This window comes from Ambystoma mexicanum, chromosome 14 (genome assembly GCF_040938575.1).
Source record: "Ambystoma mexicanum isolate Mex_15411 chromosome 14, UKY_AmexF1_1, whole genome shotgun sequence".
Taxonomy (NCBI): domain Eukaryota; kingdom Metazoa; phylum Chordata; class Amphibia; order Caudata; family Ambystomatidae; genus Ambystoma; species Ambystoma mexicanum.
In genome coordinates, this window is record NC_090940.1 from 310,260,520 (window position 1) to 310,278,948 (window position 18,429).

Sequence of the window (18,429 nt, forward strand, 5' to 3'; positions counted from 1 at the left end):
TTTATTGATGGGTCATCAAAAATCGTTCAAACTAGTGGGGAGAGAGATACAGGATCTGTAGTTGTCAGATACAGATTAAATGGTCAATTCGAGGTAATGGCGAATGCAAGACTACCATCCCATTTTTCAGCACAGGCAGCAGAATTGGCAGCACTAATTGTTCCACTCGACAAACACAAAGATCAGGAAGTGACGGTGTACAGTGACTCGGCCTACGTGACATCAACCGTGCACGCAGGGCTGCCACATTGGAAAAGGAGGGGTTATTTCCGTGCAGACAGCACTCCAGTGCAACATGCGTCTTTATTGGACAGGCTCATTAAGGCACTACAACTCCCAGTGGCCATAGCGGTCATAAAATGCGCAACGCATACTAAACAAACAGACTTTGTTTAACGCTGAAACAAAACCGCAGATTTAGAGGCCAAAAGGGTTACGTATTCTTCTGAAAAATAGAGTTTTGAAACTGAAAATGTTAGAGAATTATCGAATAGAATTATGCCGAAATGAGATGGGTTTAATATGCTGTCAATTACGAAACTAATAGAGATACAGGGTAGAGCCCCACAACAAGAGCAGGAACTATGGAGATTTAGGGAGTGTTCTTTATCCCCCACTGAAGCACTATGGAGACAGGAAAGCCAGTGATGCCTGCAGCTTTACTAAAAGTGGCATTTGAGCAGCTGCATTAACCCGCAAATATACGCGAGAAAGTTTTGCTGCCACTATTGCAGAGGACTGGTTTTGCTGTGGATTATGGATAATGAACAGCGAGCCTGATAAGACAGTTGGTCACACATCAGTCAATAGCAACAGCAAGAGGCTACAAATGTTCGGTGACTAGAAGGCACACACTTCCACATAATGCAAGGGCTGTTGAGAAGATACAAAAGCAGACACTTCCTTCAGACAATGTAGTTCCTTGAATAAATAACGCACGTGTCTTTACCAAAGAACACACAAATACACTTGCTTCTTAGCTTTAGCAAAATGCGATGATCAGGAAATCGTAGCTTCCCCCCACCCCGCAGCAGAGAAGCCTAACAGAAGTGGCAACTTCCTGTCTTAAACGGCACGTAGAAAGGTCAAGAGTTGCTTTTTACACCATTTAGATCTGATAAGCAGTCAAAGGGCAGGAAACACCAATAGACCATCATCGCTTGGAAGAAGATGACAGGCTTTAGTCCTCTGCTGAACCAAAAACCATAGAATGCAATGGAATAGTCATTGAACAACAGACACGACATGTCTTTAGAGTGTGCATATCGAATACTGCATGTTCAAGCAAAGCAAAGGAACACTCTTAAGCGTAAAGAACACTTAAGTGTTAGGCCTTAACGTCCCACGTAGTGGAAATGATGCACACATATTAGACAGTCCAAGTCCCGTCTTAGATATAAAGCTCAAGCTGACTGGGGTGTGGGGGGAGAAGAGAGAGAGAGAGAGAGAGAGAGAGAGAGAGAGAGAGAGAGAGAGAGAGAGAGAGAGAGAGAGAGAGAGAGAGATATGGAGATGGTCGGGTCATGAGCAGCACATCTAGCCCTAAAGCACGAGTTAAATTGGAAGTCTTGCTGTGTGCATTTTGAGACTAAAGGCACTTAGTATGTTACACCACTCCATAGCATAGCATAGCTGAACATAGTATAAATCCCAGGTCACTCAAGCTACTAAACTAAAAGGATCACTTGTCTTTTTCTAGATAAATGTAAACCATGCTCTTCGCTTACATAGCAATCTTTTCATATGAACCGTAATTTCGCAGTTGCTTTTGTTATAGCCTGTGCAATGCAACTTAGAGCTTGCAAAAGTTAGATGTGATATTAAAAATATATGAACCTACTATCCTCATTGTCAATTGCATATTTTTGAATAATGCTTCAGAATGGTGTCTCTTTGAGTCCAAAAGAACTTCACAAATTTCCTGGCTGTATTTGTTAAATTATGCTAATGAGCACAAACTGTCACGCCTGTGCCACTGGCGCACACATTGGCAACCATCATGGACGATATGGTACTCGTTTATTTTCATAATACTCTTTAAAGAACCCCTATTCACATTTTGGTCCTTCATTTCCATTTGTACGACATTGGTACTGTCCTATTTAATTCAACTAACTACATGTACCATAATGCACCTTGCTACAGCTATCAATTCCTGGCCATTCCCATTCATCAGTATTGGAACCACAATCCCCAGAAGCCCTAGCGATCAGTGCTGCTTCCACCATCTCAGAACCAGAGAGGGAGGAGGCAGATTATCTTCAGGTGTGCTGATCCAGGTGCTGCCAATTAGCCTGCCTCAGTACAGGGCAGGGCTGTATTTAAGCAGATGCCTGCAGGAGCTCAGTCTCTTGCATTAAGAGTCCTTCCAGCACCTTTATGCCTTGAACCACAAATTTGTATGCTGTTCCTGTTGCTGTATTTACCTGCTCCTGATCCTGACTCGCTGCCCTGCTCCTCTGGGCTCCCTGCCTTGCAGCCTGCAACCCTCTGCTGCCTACGGCCCTGGTCCTTTGGGCTCCCTGCCTTGCAGCCTGCTACACTCCGCTGCCTACAGCCCTGGTCCTTTGGGCTCCCTGCCTTGCAGCCTGCTACACTCCGCTGCCTACAGCCCTAGCCTTCTGGGCTCCCTGCCTCGCTGCCCTGCTCCTCTGGGCTCCCTGCCTTGCAGCCTGCAACCCTCTGCTGCCTACAGACCTGGTCCTTTGGGCTCCCTGCCTTGCAGCCTGCAACCCTCTGCTGCCTACAGCCCTGGTCCTTTGAGCTCCCTGCCTTGAAGCCTGCTACACTCTGCTGCCTACAGCGCTATCCTTCCGGGCTCCCTGCCTCGCTGCCCTGCTCTTCTGGGCTCCCTGCCTTGCAGCTTGCAACCCTCTGCTGCCTACAGCCCGGGTCCTCTGGGCTCCCTGCCTTGCAGCCTGCTACTCTCATCTGCTTTCAGCCCTGACCCTCTGATCTCCCTGCCTCAACGCCCTGTTCCTTTGGGTTCGCTCCTTGCTGCCCTACTCCTCTGGGCTCTCTGTCTGCCGCCTACTACAGCTCTCCGTCCTGCTCCTCTGGACTCTCTGCCTTGCAGCCTACTACAGTCCTCTGTAATCCACTACAGTTTTTCTGCACCTTGTGCCATCCGTTACTGCAGCCCTGCTTCCTTGTTTGCAGTTTCCGGCAGGCAACCTCTGCCCCTTCCCTTGTCGCGTTTTCAGCAGTGTTATAGACACCCACAGCTGTTGTTCCCAGCCATGAGCAGACAGAGTGGGCCCCTATAATAGTAATCTGTGCAGAAGGCTGGAGTTTCCAAAGGTCCGTGGAACACTCTTTTCCATATCTGCATACACCCCAAGAGGGAATCCAGTTTGTTTGTATCTTTGTATTTTCTGCCCCTTTCTGTTCACAACTACAGTTGCCTACTTTTCTTTCTTGTTGAGTTTCCTGCTGTGTGTGTACTTATCTGTCACCTTACATCATCGTAGCCACCCAAACCCTACCTGGGGGTCCTGTGCCACTCTTGACAGAGTGACATCCTTGACACAAACACTCAGGAAGGCTGTCCCAAGCGCTAGGTCACCCACTGGGGTGCGTATTATCATAAAACATGACTTCTGATTCCATGTCCACTTCCCACAGCCTCAACTGAGGTGGAGGGAAGGGGCAGGAATCAAGCTTGACTTCAACAAATTAAGTCAGGTGGCACCCGTAAAGATGGAACGTCTTAGAGATGACCATAGCATTACTAATAGTTTAATAACCTCATGTCCCAGTCACGACAAAAGGACAGGGAAAAATATTTTTCTAAAAAGCTTTTTTAACGTAAGAGGTTAGAGTGAGTACAGAAGATGGCTCATTAGGAAATCAATATTCCCATCCATTGTAGAATGGCGCTGTATGAATGGCTTTGATCAGCGCACTGCCAAGCAGTGAATACCAACTTCACAGTAGCAGTAGTGCAACTAGGTGGATTGCCAGCAAAATCGTTCTTTACTTAAAGACCACACCCAATGAGACAAATAGAGTATATACAACTCTCCTGGTGAGGGGAGATTTAGACACCATCCAGTATCAGCCATACCAGTTTCCTGAATTGGCTTTAACACATACAAATCATGTCAACTGGTTTGGACATGTCAACTGGTTTGGAGGTAATCTAGTTTACCCACAAACAGGTGCTAGGCATGGACCGTTAGCCACACCCAATCTGTCACTATAATTCTTAGCCCGGTTTCATCCGAACCGTGGAGGCCCATATCTGCAGACTGACAACCAATTGCTAGCCACCCATTTTGACACAGCGTGCAATATTGTGCAACAATATGCGGCACAGGAGGGTATAGCACCGGCTCACCAGCCTCAGGGACAGCTGGGTGCAGGTGGGGTACAACTACAGACATTGAGACTCATTTTATGGTCCTACCTGTCCAGAAATGAAGACACACCCAAGTGGTATTCAGAGAAACTAGGACAACTGCAAGCAGCCTACCCTCAAGTTACCCCACAGCACAGGCATAGGGCACTAGGCATGTTCATTCCATGTGATTGCACACCACATTTAGGGAGCTGTGACAGCTGGATATCAATTTATAGCTGGCTTTATTTACAGTTGATAAGCACGCCGTCCATCACATCACAAGCACTGATACTAGTAGACATGGGAACACAAGGCGTGGAGGTAGCCATGAATTTAGGCTTGTCCATAGTATCTAATAATTATCAAATGGTTGAGAGTATAATTAAAAGGAAAGCCTGCAAGGTTAGAGGTCCATAGGCCATTTTCCCAATTGAATGAGCAAGATAAAAAGGGAACAATTTGAGGACATAGTGACATCCACTTATCAATCACTAGGCAGGGATCACTTAGGCAGGAGACCTGCAGAGACACAGAAAAAGGCTAACAAAGATGGCAAGCCAGATAAGGAAACGCACCACGATGGGAGGCCCTCCAAAGTACGAGGATCGTACATGGTAAGAAGGGCAGCAAACCACAGAGGCGACAGTTATCGGCAATAGAGGAAGAAAAATATCCTGAGCATGGGCCTAAAAATGAGAAAGCTACAGGAGATATGCATGCCCCGCAGTGGCAAAGCAATCACAGGGGTAGACGATCATGGGGTAAGCCTGGGGGGGAGGGGGCAGTCCCATTTCAGACCTACTAACTATGAATTTTGAGATGGGAAATACATGAAAAGTCCACAGAAGTATGGCACTGATGAGAGTCTGTCTCCTTCACCACAGGCAAGGAATCCAGATCATTCTAAAGCTGAGGCGGAAGGACGCGAAGGTTGAGAAAAACCACATGGCAGCCCTACAGGTTTCCCAAAATGCAGAGTCCATGCACTCATCGAATCGTTTCGAAGACTAAGCGACACACCGATTGGATCAAGGTCCTATTAGACTCCGGGTCTGACATTTCCATATTTGAATGAAGCCACAAAGCACTATTGGAGCACACAAGGGCACACAGTAATGTGTCCAAATCACCACACCGACTGGGCAGACATTAGCACATAATGAAGTGCATTTTGTGATTATTCAGCTGGAAGGTGAACACCCTAAAAAGATTGAAGCACTGTTTTGGGCACAGTTATACATCCAATATAAAGGACTGTTAGCATTTCAAGATTGTCCACCATTGTATGTGCGACAAGCACCCAGGGGTGAAGAGGTGGTAAGGACTGCTTTTTCAAAAAGTGAGTGGGGAACTAATGCAAAAATGTGCAAGGAATTGGCAGCGTTGCAGCTGTTTAAAAATCCTGTGGGGCATGATAAGGAGTGTCCAGCACATGTGATTCCAGTACAGAAACTATAACCGCCACAGAGGCAGTATCCAGTTAAACCACAGGCAGTCGCCCACATGCAAACCATAGTAGACCAGCTAATGGACCAGGGGGTAATCAAAGCAGGCTAGCCCACATAATAGTACAGTGCTCCCCGTTTTAAAATCTGATGGTACTTACCGTTTTATTGTGGATTTTCAAATTTTGAATGCACATTGTAAGACGGAGGTATTCCAGAACCAACACAGTTCTGGATTGCTAGCCAACTCACACAGATGTAAATATAAAACAAACCTTGATCTAGGCAATGGGTATTTCACACACACGCGTGGAGAGCCAGAAATACACTGTATTCACGTTTAAGGGAACACATTTCCAATTCACTAGAATAATGCAGGGGTATAAGAATTTACCTAGCACATTCTCTAGTAGAATACAGAGCTTGCTTGCAGACATTCTTAAATGTTGGCAGTATGTAGATGATATTTACATCACCCATGAGAATTTCAGTGAACACTTGCAACAAGCAGACAGAGTCATTCACACATTGGCTGCAAAAGGATATGAGATTAACTTCCAAAAAAAAATAAAAAAATAAAAATTTTAAAAAAATCGAGAATAGCTCATCGTGAGGTTACCTTTCTAGGATTCACCCTTTCAGATGAGGGAAGAGGCTTGTCAGCAGATTTTCTTGAGAAGTGCGCCAGGATACGACCACCCACCATGCTTGGGCAGTTACAGACTATTCTAGGGCTGTTAAATTTTGGCAGATCTTATGTATCTAATTTTGCTGAGCTAGTGAAACCATTGTATGCTTTGATGAAACCGAATTTCAAAGCAGCCCACTGGCTGCCAGAACACAATCACATTCTGCACCATGTGTATTCATTAATGACTGAAACTGGTCCTTTGCAGGACAGAAATACAGATAAAGCTTGGAGATAAACCTGTTGGTTGTAGATAATGCTTTCACATACACAGTGTGCAACCTAGGGGAGATTAAACCAATTGCATACAAGTAACATGTATATCCCACATCCGAGTTAAAATGTACACCTGAGGTGAAAATTCTGGCTTCAGTTCAGGTGATTCTTCAGAAGGAGAGACCATTAGCAGCAAATAGAACTATGCACATAAACACATTTTTAGCTCAACTTGAGGCTGCCACAATAGCTAGCGTGCCTAATGCAAAGGCATTACATACTGTGGGATATATTGACCCACTCTGCTATGCTTTACCACATCACTAAGCTGCAATTGCGCAAGAAACAGCAAAATGTCTGTGCTGGCTCCTGTGCATGCGAGTACCTCAAAACTGCATTTTTGCAACAACCAAAAAGATGGCTGCATCATCCTGCCACACACACTTCAGGCAGGATGAAACAGGGGACACACTGCAGGAGCGTGCCAGTGTGCTCTGAAACATATACATGGAATTAAGTCAAGAGGCAGCATTGCTTTGCTGAAAACCCAATATTCCCCTTCAAAATTAAACAAAATGCTGTTTTTCGCTAATTCCATTCTGAAACCACTGTTCCCCTGTGCTTTACCAAAACCAGGCATAATTCCTGACAGGGCCAGTCACACCAACTCAGAGAAATCAAGAAGCAATTTTCTTTTCATTCGCACAGGAACACGTGTTTATTTCTTGCCAAAATGTATCCAGGTGCAGCAGTTCAAAGAGACTTTTTACTCTCTGAGCCAGGTAAAGGGTAAATGTATCTATACTTTTGATAACTCCTGCTTCAAGGAAATGACTACAGCTGAAAAGACAGTGTGGGCAATCTGAGGCAGCTGCAAAACCGGAATGAAAGAAAGAAATGCTAGCAGTTTTAACACATGTGGAAAAATTGGCTTTTGCTGACGTAAGAAAAATTGGCATGTTTAAAAATAAATTGTTGTATAAAAACCTGCTTACTTAGCAATGTAAAGGGTTTGTGTTACTGGTGATAATACACACATAGGCTATCTTCTTTCACAGGTTTGTTTAATTCAAGACCCAAAATAAGAAATTAAAGAGTTTAAAACACATGGGCTGGATTTGAAAGCTCTCAGAAAAATCAGTCATTCCAGTTGCCAGCCACGAAACTTCCCCCAAGGGGAAGGGGACTATCATAAAAACTCTCAGCAGATACTGACAACCCCCTGATAATTACAGGGTAGAACAGACTTTTGTCTCTGCTGGGACCCAGGACTATAATGTTCCCAGAAAAGGAAGTTGAAGGTGTGAGAGCCAATAAAACTTCAATCAGACTGAGGAACTCCCCCCCATCCTGCTTGGAAGGAACTGCCAGTTGGTGTCAGCGTAAAAGAAAAAAAATGATTCAGTGACTCCCGTTTGTTTCTAAGGACTATTTCATAAGGAAACTTTAAAGACGTGTATCTCGGCAGCAAAACTTTGTAGAAATGTAGAATTTTCACAGTGTAAAAGTGAATTTGTGGTCTTTATTTTAAAACTTGGTAGAATGTATTGAGACCTTGTGGACAGAAATGGTGATATATGTTGGATTACAAGAAAAGCATCCATGCTGCAAAATGTAAAATTGTGTATATACATCCCTAATGACAATCCCCACCTCTGTATAAAGTTGTAGAATTTTGAGTGATATAAATCCCATTGAAAAGCGCGAAAAAACTGGTAGAGGGGCAAAACCAGACCTCATGGAATGGAGGTTTGGACTGAAATGTGATGCACAAAATATGTAACCTGTGTATCTGATTTGCTAAAACGTTGCAATTGTGTAAACATATGTTTGTGGCAAAATTAGATTTTAGTTCCAATAACTATGGGAGGTTTCTGGACACTGTAAAACTCACCTCATAAACCTGACATTACTTTTCTAAAATTCAACCAGCAAAATGCTAGGCGGAGACTATTACTCCTGCCCAATCCGGTTGATAGAGGTGGGTGTAGTAAAGCCTGCCCCAGTCAAATACTGTGATGATGTCAGTAGGCATTAGACCACACACAAAAAGACATTGATTCCCGATTTCCTAAGCCGGTGTCCTGTTCCTGTCTTCATCTTGCTTTATCAATCTAGACTCCAGATCCCAACCACAAGACCAAGCATTGCTGATCCTGCTTCAGCTAGCCCTCAATTCTAAAATAATCCCAATAACCAAGGGAAACGCTGTGGCGTTTTGGGAAGCATCCTGAATTAACCTGGCTTACTGCTCACTAAATGCATGCCTGCTGCAAACCTGCCATCCAGCTGATCTGTAGTATCCAGTGAGCAGTCCAGTGCCAGTCCATGCCGAGATGATCCTGTTCCATTGATTTTGTCCGGCTGTCCTTTCTTAGACCAGATCTGTGTGGTGACCAGAACGCTGACTGTCCAAAATCCTAACTAAAGTGGACTGTGAGTATCAATAGGAACCATAGAAAACCATAGTATACCTTGCTTTGCCTTGTCCTTAGTTCACCTCTCTAAGTCATCCCATCCTTACCTTGATACCTTGTAATACTGTCAGAATCATTCTTGCAACCCTGTCTTTGATTCCTAGTGTTAGCGCCGATTTTCTCTGTCCCACTGACTAATGCAACAATGTGCTTTCGAAGCAAAAGTAAACTCTGAATTGGAGCAAATAAAGGGTGCACAAACATAACTGATAGACCAGGAATGAGGAGAGGGACTGCTGTTGTAATGGATTGATATTGGGCCTGTGGATCCAGAGCATATATGAAGTTGAACAGAAAGAATTAAGTTCTGAGATAACAACTCGCGCTCTGGATACAAATATTACAACTAGTCTATATCTCTGAGTTCGATATTCACAAAGCACATTGCTTAGATGTATATGTATTGTCCAAAGAACACAAATACTGTCTTCTTGGCTTAGGTAGCCAAATGTATTTCTTGTCAAAACAGAGATACGTATTTGTTGTTATGGAACAATGACATCTCACAGCCTTGAGAAAGACCAGGTGGTCGAAACACGTGTCGGCTGTTTTTTTGACAAGAAATAAATGTGGCTACCTAAGCCAAGAAGACAAAATTTGTGTTCTTTGGACAATACATATCCATCTAAGTAATGTGCTTTGTGAATATCGAACTCAGAGATTATAGACTAGTATTATTGGTATCTAGAGCGCAAGTTGTTATCTCAAAACATAATTATTTGTGTTCTTTATAACTTAAACCCTAGTGGGTAGGTTTCTTGTTTTGGGATCCTCGCTGCCGGATCACAACTTCTAGTTTTTTGTATATTACAGAATGGTAATTACCGCACAGTAATTGTATCAAACCCACTAATTTTCAATCTCCTGTTCATATATGAAGTTGCCCAGGAACTGGGGAGGAGCGTGTTCTATTGTACTCATCCATGTTCCAACCTTGGTGAATCCCCAGAGCGACCGGAATATCGAGGGATTTCCAAAAGTGAATGAGCACTTGAAAAAAAGAAGAAGGTTGCTTGCACTCCAGCGGATGAAGAGAGAGAGAATTATTTCTCAGCTAAATCAATAGAAGCTTACAATGAGATTCAAGTTGTCCAGCAAGATTGCTATGATAATGGCATCTATATTTATGCCTGTCCTCCATGCAGCAGTGAATGCCAAATGGTTGCAGATCACCTGATGGGAGCTGTTACAGACACTTAATGCCACTATAAAAGGATTTAACGCCCTAAAGGAAGAGTTGAGGGCCATAAGGTTAATGACACCCCAGAACAGGCATGTGCTCGACATGATTGCAGCAATGGAAGGAAGTGTTTGCGCCAAGGTCTGGCCTTCTTGCTGTACTTTTGTACTAACGGGACCTTGACGGATACTATAACTATGCTGACAAAACCGCACACGAAAATGGAGGAGGAGACAGAGGCTATTGGAGATGATGATTGGTTCTCATTCCTGTTTGCATGGATTACCAACTGTATGGCAAATGTGTTCAAGTTGCTTGGGGCAATATTGGTGATGATAATGTTCGGATTCTGTGTTATATAGATAATTGGACAATGCCTGAAAAAAGAAAAGGAGGCAGTGGGAATGAAGATCATGATTGATGTGAAGGATAAAACGGAAGACCACAAGCAGAATGAAAGTACCATTAGAAATCACATAAAATCAAGTATTGTGGCACCTGAAGAAATGAAATTCCTGCACCCAAGAGATCATAATAATTATGTGGGATGTTGGGTCTTCCGTACCCCAAGGGGAGAATGCAATTACATGACCTGGAGTGTGGACGAACGCATCAAAAATGTGGGCACCCTGAAGGGGGTGAAGAAGATATGGATACCAAAGAAACCCTTCAAGAGAAGATTCAAAGAAGCAGGAAAACTTTAGGAGGTGGTTGAGACTCAACCAGAGGGTGGAATGTAGAGGAGCAGACGTACACATCCAGAGGAGATCCTAACCCCCTACCTCCCCTGTATTGGAGACATGAGACTGTGTCCTGTCTAACACCAGCTATTTTACCAATACGGCAGCGAGTATTCGGAAGACGGTATCCATTAAGACAGCCAAATCAAATGTTAATGACAGCCTGCAGGAGTAAATCCCTGAAGGAATATAAGCAAGAGCTAAGAGAATGGACTGATGACATCATAAGAAAGTGTGCACAAAGTCCTGAAAAACTGATTGGAGACAATGTATGAATCCTAGAAGAGAAATGACGAAGTAAATAATCAAGTGAACCTTTAAAGTGTAAAAGAAGATTACACGTTAGAAAGTGCTGCAGAAATCAGAAGTATAATGAATGTAAATACGCTGATATGCAAGATAGATCAGGTCATCGTATAGGCTAGCTACACGTAGTGAATAGAATACAGGCGGAACCACCATTGTACAGAGAATGGACATTGGTATCATGAAATAATTAAGCCAAAGAATCATGAAGAGAAAATGAAAGGCTGTGTCGCAGTAGAACAGCAGGTTGTTGGAGCTGCGCTGGGAGGCGGTCTGGCCTGAAGTCGAGAACTGAGAAGTCGAGGTCAGCTATCTACGCTGAAGAGAAACATGTGTGCACAGGATGAATCCTCTCACGTTAAGGTGCAAGACAGAACACAGAAGATAGCAAGTCTTTATTCGTTGAAACATTTAAAAGCTTGCAGAATGAACAGAATTGTGGTCTCTTGTCACGTGAGTCAAGGCTGAAAATAGGACTTGAACTTGGAGTTCCGGATACGATAGCAAGTGCCCTCTCTCCAGTTGCATTCCTGGGACAAGAATACTCTGCAAGGCCAAGTATAAAGAATGTCATAGCAGAAGGCATGGGTGATGAGAGACGTTGGGCTAATTGGGTGGTAGGGCAGCTCCATGTCCTATCTACTTGCACCTGGGTCTTGGTTTTTGTGCTGCTAATTGAACCGAACACTCCAGACATGGCACAAGCATGCCAAACCAATTGCATTAGTCCATATAATGAAGGACCTTATCGATTAAGAAACCAATGAAACAACGTGTAACTGATTTTTCTTAAATGACACATATATATGTTGTCTACATGATATCCGACAGCCAATAACAAACCTAGCCCCTATCTGATTGTACATCTAGATGTGTACCTTAACCAATCTCAACCCTTGTTAGGTTTTTCACTATTTCTGACGCACAAAGAAAGTATAGTGTATTTTATGTGGAAATTGCTGAAAATGAACGTCCGTTCCTTGATGTCCGTTGTGAACTCCCTGTTTTAGATAAGCGCTAATAAAACAGCAACTTGCCATCTTCTCGAGTTTGTCTGGTTATTTAGACTCAGGATTATTTTGGTGTAATCCCTAACAGATGCACGTTTCCGAGGGCCATTAGCTCAGGGACAAAAACAACCCCAGACAGGTTTCCATCTTGTTGGACTTAATATTTGGGGTATAGCCCGAATCCCTAGGTGTAGCAACCAATTAACCCACATTTGAGTGTACACTGGCTCACTCAGAGGGCTAAATTGAACTGATATGCGAGGACTGGAAGGCTTTTTATCAACCAGAACAACTGCCATTGCTCTGAGTAGCCCTTCATACCTTGTGTGCAAATAAGTCTTGTTCCTGCCGGCAATGTGAGCAGACCTCCCTAATCTGCTAGGCCACAAGTGTAACGTGTCTGGAGTTGCTAGATATCCATTGAAGGGGTGTATGCAGGGGTTAGGGGGGTAGCAGATTTACAGCTTAGCAGTTGAGACTGCAATGCTACTTTTGCTCTCAGGACCAACACTGATTTGATTATTGCTTGTCCCCTTCTGTAATGGGTTAGAAGGGAGAAATAATGATAGTATGGAAGGCTGCCTAGAGCAATATCAGTGTTTAAGATAATTCAAGTCCTTGCATCTATCACTTTTTAATGTTCTTCTTGCTCCGCCACCACCAATAGAATTACATTTTATTAAATGCCAACCCTTATTTCTTCTCAATGGTCACAGCCCCAATGGGGCTTTTTGTGCAACTGAAGAAAATAAGACCCATATCGTAGAGAGATTTCACTGGGAATGCACAAATTGGTCAAGTGGGGAAGGCTGGCTGTGAGCCCATGCTTTCGGTTTGCACAATTTGCAATTTAGACTACACAATCTCCCATTGCACCCAGGTTTGCATCAACATACAATATGGTCTGCAGAGTAGTCTGGCAAGAGTTTAACTAGTATTATGTGCAAGGGTGCCAACTCCTAGAAAATCCATGTTGTTATTTCAGTTTTAAAGGCTGAGCTGGAAGTGAGATAACAGAATAGGGGGATTGGCTTAACAAATAAGTAAGAGTAGGGGAAAATATGGGAAAACAAAAATGGTGTAAGATTTTCTGGGTAGGATTTGGGATGTTTTACCAGTTCTGGCTTTTAGCTCAAGTCGTTCTGTTTTCTTGTGTGGTATTTGTAGTTTAATGCTCCAACATTAAATGCAATACAAGTACCAGAATGCAGTTTGATGGGAGCATGAATGCCAGGACTGGGAGGGCATTTCATACCTAATATGGGCCAACTCCAAATGCGTTCAATCTCTCTTCTTGATTATACATGTGTGACAAAACCTGTTCTTGGGGATGGTTTGATACAATGTGTATCTAAACATACAATACGTTACAGAAATTAGTTTAAGAACATGTTTTTACTTTATAATTAAATGTGACTAGATCACTAGAGAATACTTAACAGATTTAGTTTAGAGTCTAACAAATGGAATATCCAGCACGTATTCCCTTTAATTACATTTAGCACACTATAAAGTGGGCACTCGATGTGAATTGATCATTGTAATTATATGGGCATATGTGAGGTAACATAGCTATTTTCACTATGGTTATGTGTGTGAAACTAGAGTTGTCCTTTATAGTTTTTGGGTGACATGATTAATTGATCCAGAATCCAGTGATCAAAGTGAGCGGGCACGGTCGGGAATGGTGGTACACTACTTATTTTTGTCCGTTTACCATGCCGTGACTTCTTTTTATCACCATATTCACCATTCTATATAGAGGATTTCTCCATTCATGTGCCTGTTCAAGGGTAAAGTTGTAATAGGAGCCATAGTTACTAGTCACTTAAGACTATTGGAATGCCCTGGCCGCAACACCTTGTCACATGTTGCACTATGCTTCCACCTACCCTCTGCCTTGCCGAGACCATAGTTCCACTACTTTTTTTAGGTACACTTCTACCACTGCGTAAAATCTATGAGTAGTAAATGATTGCGAGTATATATATCTTAGCATTGAAGACCCACGTTTAACTACTTTATAACTAAGTTTGTTCTTTAGTGAGTTTGGAATAGGTGTTGGCAAGAGGGGCGCAGGGATATTGACGGGATGATTAACCAACAATTGGGCGAGCAGGTGAAAATGTCATGAATTGGTATAAAAGGCCCTCAATACACTGCTAGCACTAGTGAGATGAAAGAAGTCACCACTGGCAGTGAAACGAAAAAGATCTAGCTGCCCCTAGAAGAGCAGCTCTGAAGCAGAGGTTGCTGGAGAAGGCTCTACCCCTCCTGGGAGCAGGGAGGAGGAGGATTAGGAGACTGGCGTGAAACCCCATGGTTCTACATAATCGGTGCCACTGTCCCGGCATATTCAACACACACTCTTAATAGGTGGTGCTAACTACTACCGTGCTCACCGTAGCTATATCTAATATGAACCAAATTCCTCATATTGGAATGTGTCAGGCCAAGATGTGCAAAACAACAATTGCAATGTATGCGTTTCCAATGGTACACAAATGCATACAAACCAAACAGAAATGTTAATAAATATTCAAAAAGTGCAAGACATCACAAAAAATGCTAACAGTGCCAGAACATCACATACAAGCTCAAATGTAAACACTTGTGTATAAACATAGTAGTGTAGGTGCAATCAAAAGATGGCACACACACAACGATGTAGCGCTAACCTTACCTCGTACTCTGGGGTGGAAGAAGCCATTGGGATACTCGCACTCTTGCACGCTCTGCCTCTTGAATGAAAACAAGTGACAAGGAAAACCTAGCCATAGGGCACTAACTCGGTGCTAGGGACAGTTCAATGAATTACCCTTTTAATGGATAACTTAAGGAGGTGATGTCCAAAGTCTACAGTCCAAACAGAGACCCGTCATGTGACCGTCTTTGAGAACTAATGGAGCATTCTTCTTATTTTTTAAAATAACTCACCTCCCCAAACCCAGCCCCTCTCCCCCACCATATCTAGCTTTGGGGTACAATAAAACATTTCACTGAAAGGAAACAGAATATCGGTCTTGCTTTACGTTTGCTCATACACGTGGCCGGATGGAGAGGGAGTTTGTGGGTTTACTGGAGTTCACATGTAGATCTGATGGAAGATGCGCAAGTGTCTGTTGGGAGCTATTTAAGAGGGAGTATGCGGGTCAACAACATGAAGGCCGTATTTGCGAGAATGAGGGTCTGATGGGCAGGTATCATTTTAACTATGTATTAAGAACTTTGTGGGGGACTGTTAAACGCCATGCTAGTGTATGGCGGCTTTATGTAAGGGGCCACTTGGGCCCCCATAGTGAGGGTATCAAGAGAGGTATGCTAGGATCTGCAATGAGCTGTGGACTAGTGGCTGAGTTGACAACTTTGAATCTCACAGTCAGATTCCAGTCCCAGCTCCCCTGCATGACCACAATGTGTGATTGTTGGCAAGGAATCTCAGCATCCTGTGCCTCAGTTCCCAAATCTGCCTGAATTTGAAGTGCATAGACGACGATTAAATGCAGGGAAGAAGCGCTATAAAAAAATAACGACATTTATCTATGTTAGGGTCAGGGGGGAGCTCTGTGAGACAATGTGAGAGTGGTCAGACTGTGAAGCCACATTGACACCCATACTCTTTCTCCATCAAGTAGCTGGGTGCCTTTGCACCCTCTAATAGATGACCAGCATCTTTTTATATCCACACGTCTAGGTTTTATTTTATTAAACCTTTAATACATTTCGCAGTCACTTGGATTCTGACACATTTTACTAAGAACATTTTGAAGGGTCTTGATAAGCAGAGCTCACATGATCGCCCACGCCATGCACGAGAAGTTCTTCCGGTTCTGTTTTTGTGGGACATGTATGTTTACTTTCCCATTTATTTTAAAATCAGGACTACGGGTCCCCGGAACGTAATGGAAAAGAAAGGACTGGAAGACTCGAGCATGGAATAGGGAAACTCCAGACTCTGCGGAGTGCTGTGTATAGCGAAAAAAGTGGCAGGGCAGATAAGTCCAGCAGTGCCAACAACGATCACCTGGAGCCTCCAGGCACCAATACTCTGAGGACCCTTTCAGTGCAGTTTCTGTTTAAAAAAACGTTATACTGAAAAATCTTTTTTAGGTAATTAAACACTAGCTGGTAACGCCATGTCAGCCCGAGGTAACAGGACGCCCAAAGGGCTATTTAACAAGGGCTGTGGCACCATTACCTACCAGGGTCGGACTCAGGGACGTCATTTGGGGGTCGCCAGAGGTCGCAAGAGCGACCGCTGGCGATTGGCCAGCGACCCCTGTCAATCTCTTGCGACCTCTGGCTGTTGACCAATCAGAGGAGGAGGGGGCGTGGCCACAGCGTGCTGCGACGCTAAGTTGTGTTGCCAACTTGTCCTCCATTTTGCACGTGTGGAACGTGTGCTTCGGACTGCTGCTCCTGTGCTCCAGACCAGTTTGTGTGTCCAGGGCAGGCATCCACGATCCACCACGCACTGAAGAAGAAGGCCACACTAGGCCAGGCCAGTGACTTCGAGGAGTACTCGAGGTAAGTGACCGAGGCTCGAGCCGTGTCAGCTCAGAGTGGTCTTGGACCGGTGGTCGCCGCGCGGCCGACGGCCGCAGCATAAAATTAATTTTACTAACGTTGTGTGCCGGCGGCCGCGACGGCTTACAATGTTAAGCTGCCGCCGGCACATAAATTGCAACGTTAGTAAAATGAATTCGGTGCCACCATGCCGGCGGCGGCTTGCTTTCCAAAGCCGCCGCCGACGGTAGCACCAAATTCATTTTACTAACGTTGCAATTTATGTGCCGGCAGCTTGCAATGTTAAGCTGCCGCCGGCACATAAATTGCAATGTTAGTAAAATGAATTCGGTGCCGCCGTGCCGGCGGCGGCTTGCTTTCCAAAGCTGCCGCCGACGGCAGCACCAAATTCATTTTACTAACGTTGTAATTTATGTGCCGCCGCCGGCTTGCAATGTTAAGCTGCCGCCGGCACATAAATTGCAACGTTAGTAAAATGAATTTGGTGCCGACGGCAGCACCATTCATTTTACTAACGGGGGTTTGGTGAACTGTCACAGGGGGAGGTGGTGGGGCAGAGACAGCTTTATGGGAGAGCAAAATGGGCTCCTGGCCCACACTTTGGGGAGGCACATGCGGGGCAGATGAAAATATTTCTTTGCCCATTTCTTTTAAAAGCATAAAAGGCACGTCTGCAAATGTTATAGTACTGCTGCTGAGGCTTGACATCTTCTGCCTGGCTATTATTGACAAGTACATTCCATTCAGACCAATTTATCAAGTAATGCTTCCTGTGCTCATTCCAGGTTAAGGGATCATATTGTGGTTGGCCAACTCTGCCTGTTCTGTAAATTTATTTTTAAATGTTGGTGAGTTTGTGAATGGTGTATCCGGTATACAAAACAGGTTATGTATTAGCTCATGAATGTCAACATACACAAATGTGAGGACCTTGCTATATGACAAGAACTGGAAAACAGTTTGGTCAAGTGCAGAAATGACATGCTGTGCTCAAGTCCAAGCTTCACCTCTTAACTTAAGTGTGTGATCCTGGGCATCTCATTTAACCTGTCACAATTGCAAGTCCAAAAATATTTCTACATTGTCAATCCCTAAGAGTCATGTAGTTCAAGGAGTACAATCATGGTTTGATTGGCTATTGTGTTGCTTCACGTATAATAATAGTGACCATTGATATACTGGACACGATAAAGTAATGCGTTGCATAGCTCAGTAACAGCAACACCACTTGAAAACCATGACGCTCTTCTAATCTTTGTCCAAGTCCCAAAGTGTGCACCTGCCTGGCAGCTTGTAACCTGTATTCACTACCAATTCTAAGGTCTCTGCGCCTTTCTCGTTGCTTCTGATTTGTCTCCTGTATCCATGCTTGAGGACCTGCACATTCTTTGAGGCTGCTAATCCGAGTTCTGCATATATGCTGGGTTATAGGTATGATATATGATATGATATGATGTGACATTTATAACACGCTTGTACACAAGTGTTTCTAGGCGTG

At 43.9% G+C, this 18,429-nt stretch overlaps 1 protein-coding gene across 5 annotated transcripts in view; it reads right to left on the bottom strand.

Moving 5' to 3' along the window:
* Window positions 1-18,429, bottom strand: part of DGLUCY (D-glutamate cyclase) — an 847,613-nt gene that overhangs the window by 755,672 nt on the left and 73,512 nt on the right. Inside the window, exon 1 of one of the 5 annotated variants that reach the window (XM_069637443.1) lies at window positions 15,088-15,185. The exons of 3 other annotated variants lie outside the window; for them this stretch is intronic. In XM_069637443.1, coding sequence (XP_069493544.1) covers window positions 15,088-15,114 — 27 coding nt within the window. In that variant the 5' untranslated portion in view covers window positions 15,115-15,185. Of the gene's footprint in view, window positions 1-15,087; window positions 15,186-18,429 lie in introns of those variants that run through there. One more of the 5 variants, XM_069637448.1, reaches the window with a different exon arrangement.